General features: G+C 39.6%; 1 protein-coding gene across 1 annotated transcript in view; it reads left to right on the top strand.

Annotated features, from left to right (window-relative positions):
• EXT1 (exostosin glycosyltransferase 1) overlaps positions 1-2491 on the top strand; it is a 314862-nt gene extending 312371 nt beyond the window's left edge. Inside the window, exon 11 of the mRNA XM_017530683.2 lies at positions 1949-2491. Within this exon, the coding sequence (XP_017386172.1) occupies positions 1949-2134 (186 nt within the window). The 3' untranslated portion in view covers positions 2135-2491. The remainder of the gene's footprint in view (positions 1-1948) is intronic.
• Positions 2492-3837: the final 1346 nt, after the last annotated feature.

The raw sequence follows: 3837 nt of genomic DNA, 5'->3' as shown, positions 1-3837 counted from the left end.
GTATCTTTGCCTGGGTATAGCACCCTTTGGGAATGAGTGGGCCAATCAAAAATGGTCCAAAGGTCGTGCACAGTGGCTCATGCTGTAATCCCAGCATTCTGGGAGGCAAAGGCAGGCAGATTGCTTGAGCTCAGGAGTTTGAAACCAGCCTGGGAAAAATGGCAAAACCCATCTCTACTAAAAATACAAAAATTAGCCATGCATGGTGGTGTGCACCTGTAATCCTAGCTGCTTGGGAGGCTGAGGCATAAGAATCGCTTGAACCCAGGTAGTGGAGGTTGCAGTGAGCCAAGATCACGCCACCATACTCCAGCCTGGGTGACAGAGTGAGACTCTGCCTAAAAAAAAAAAAAATCTGCAAACCCATATCCATTTAGGGTCAATACAAGTTAACTTTGGGACTGTCTACTCTGATAGGAACCCAACCAGTCAGCTCCACTTGATATCTTTCTCTGATTTTTCAAGTAGAGTTCTCCTCATATAAAAGCTAAAGAGCGAAGGGTGAGTTCTGCCCCTCTCTAGCCTTGAACAAAAAACTGTAACTTCCTTGAACTTGCTTCCTCAGCTATAAAATAGGGATGTTATTACCTGGGTAGATACTTCACAAGATTGTTGTGAAATTCAAATGAACTCCATGAAAACACTTTACAAATAGTGTTTTGTTTGTCATTCTGCTGTTCAGAGATAACTTGACATTTGTGTTTATCTTCAATGTTATTTTCGAGCATGTTGACACTTTGGTTTTAAAGTGACTCTTACTGATTCTCACACTAAAATGTATCTTCCCATGGAAGTATTTTTCTAACAATATGAGCACAACAAACACATTGAACACATATGCATGCATCCATATACATCATTAAAGACTTGCCTGTTGACATAAGTGGGTTTGTGGGCTTTTTTTCCCCATAATTGGGCAGCCCATCTTTTCCATATTTCATAAAAGCAGGGATTTAAGTACAATGTGCTTAGTCATTCTGTTTAAATTTCAGCACTGCAGTCATTTGAGGCATTCTTTTTAAATCAGTGCCAATCATTTGCATGATCTAAAAATATTTAACCAACTTTAGGGGCCACACAGGGAGCTAAAAAGATGTTAGCCATCTTTTCTATTATCGAGAGTTAACCTTTTTTCTCTTCTGGGTGAGCAGTGATTCTTTGGAGGGCTGATTGCTCTTTAAAAAGTAACCTTTGGGGGTTTTAGTTGAGTAGGAAAGCCAACAATTCTTGGGTTAAAAACAGAATTTTGAGATTTTAGTATAAATTAGAGTTATAGCAACCTGCCCTATATGCCACTGAATTTCCCCTTCTCGTCCTCATGAAGTCACTTCAGTGGGAAGCTACAGAAGAGAAAATGAATTTTTAGATGCTGCATAACACTAGCCTTGAGTGAAGTGTAAAAGGTGCTTTTTTGTTCTTCAACTATATATGTGAATTTTTAACAAAGTATTCAGTAGGACCCTTATAAAGGGAAGAGACAGTAGAAGGGAGGAAGTGATGGATAGTGAGAAAAATAGACTTCTAAAAGTTGACTATTGTTATTTCTAAATCAACTACATAAACAAGAAGAGTTTAGAAAACAAACGTTGAAACCACCAACACATTATCTTAGTAATTGGTCCCTAGTACAAAGAGAAGTTTTAGATGGAGTAACTGTCGTAATTGAGGTTCAGTTGCTAGGTCATGGACGGACCAGAGAATTAATTAATTTTGGAGAATTAAAGTCAACATGAATCTGTGTTTTTAACACTGAAGAACACAGCATACCTTCTGAAAAACCAGCATCAGTGATTGCACTGTCACCAGGTTCATAGATGGTGAGGCTCGGTGCCTGGACCAGACCCTGAGCTCTGCTGCTCGCTCATTTGCCCGACTCCATTTTCTGCAATGTTTCCATCTCACCTTGCACTTCTCTCATCATCGTCCTTGTTTCTCTCCTTCTCCCTAGACTTCTCGGGCTTCCCGTTGGGCTGACCCTGACCACTTTGCCCAGCGACAGAGCTGCATGAATACGTTTGCCAGCTGGTTTGGCTACATGCCGCTGATCCACTCTCAGATGAGGCTCGACCCCGTCCTTTTTAAAGACCAGGTCTCTATTTTGAGGAAGAAATACCGAGACATTGAGCGACTTTGAGGAATACGGCCGAGTGGGGGAGGGGAAGCGAGAAGGGACTGGGGTCAAGCCGCTCTCTCTTCCCAGTGCAGATCCACTCATCAGCAGAGCCAGATTGTGCCAACTATCCAAAAACTTAGATGAACAGAATGACAAAACAAAAAAAAAAAGAAGACCAATGAGAACTCAACTCCTGGCTCCTGGGACTGCACTGGACTGCTCCAAACTCACCTCACTGGCTTCTGTGTCCCAAGACTAGGTTGTGTACAGTTTAATTATGGAACATTAAATAATTATTTTTGAAATGATTGCTATGCAGGTTTAAACTTTTTTAATGATCAAAACTATTAAAAACCAGAGTTCTTTGTTTAATCAAAATTGTGTTGGTTGTGAATATTTCAAAGCTGCTATTCCTCTTCCCACAGACATCATTGTCATGGCCACGTAGGGTGTCCTGCAGTTTCAAAACTTCAAACTTCATGGAAAACACAATAAGTCACTCTACCCATTATCAAGAAACAACTGAGCATAAGTTGTAACTTCATTCTGCAACTTTGCCAGTGAAAATTATTTTCCACTTTGAATCTTCAAATCCACTTGAACTTTTAATTCTAAAATGTCGCTGCATGAAAGAAAGTATTACGACTTCCAGGTAGGCAGTTCTAACTGAAAATTCTATGTTTGGGATAGATACGTATGATAACCATTTTTCATTGGGGGGGTGGGGGGAATTAGTACCAAGAAAACACTAGTATAATTAAGAAATGTTCAGTTTGCACAAAGAACCATCTGGATAACCCACCAGCATGTTGGCAAGATGGAAATACAGACCCACAACAGTAACCCAATGCTTGCAGGGGCGTGGCCACAGTCATAGATTCAACCACTGACCTAAGTGCATAGCACTGGGAAGAAGCTTTGGTTTTGAAGCCAAGGAAGGATGAGTATATTGGGGAGAACATTATTTACAAGATGAGCTTTTTAATGTTTGTGAAAATCTCAAGTTTCAGATGTTTCTCTGTTGAGAAAGAAAAAGGGGTAATAAGGTGGAAATTCATACCAATGAACAAGAGGATTGCTGCAAAGTAACTGACTTTCAGTCTCACCATTGGGACCCTAATGCCATTTTTGGTCAAACGTGGTTTTGAGCAAGAATCTGGCAAACAAAGTAATCAAAAACAAATGTGAATACAGTTTCATTTACTTTTAATTTTTAAATCTGTGGAGAAGTTTAGTTATGCTTCTTGCTAGAAAAGAACATTTCTATCCCTGAAAATGCTATCTTGGGCTTATGATTATTGTTAAATTCCAAGTATAAATTAGAAAAAAAAAAAAAAAACATATCCCTGTTATGAAAAAACAAAGACTTCTGATATTAAATGCCTTCTACATGGAAGAGGCCAGAGAAAACAGGGAAGAGAAAGACATTATTGAGTTTTACCACTTACTATACAGAATAAACAGTAAGCACTTTAGACTTCCTCCCTCAAACTCTCATACATTTCATGTTTCTTTTTATTTTTAGTTAAGAAGGAAAGTTCATCAGCAAATGATGTTCTGATAACTTCAAGTGGCCGTCTTAGGTCAGTGGAAACCATAAGTCCAGTGGACTTCACCTCATCCTTTCTTTGTAGACATCTGGGAGAAGAAGAGGAACTTGCAATGATAGCACGGGGATGGTGTGGTAAACAGGAGTGAAAGTGTTTGCAGAAGTCCAGAGAGGT

Source organism: Cebus imitator, unplaced genomic scaffold (genome assembly GCF_001604975.1).
Source record: "Cebus imitator isolate Cc_AM_T3 unplaced genomic scaffold, Cebus_imitator-1.0 Scaffold68, whole genome shotgun sequence".
In the NCBI taxonomy this organism is placed as follows: domain Eukaryota; kingdom Metazoa; phylum Chordata; class Mammalia; order Primates; family Cebidae; genus Cebus; species Cebus imitator.
The sequence above is the reverse complement of the archived record's forward strand: the minus strand, read 5'-3'. Positions and strand labels throughout refer to the sequence as shown.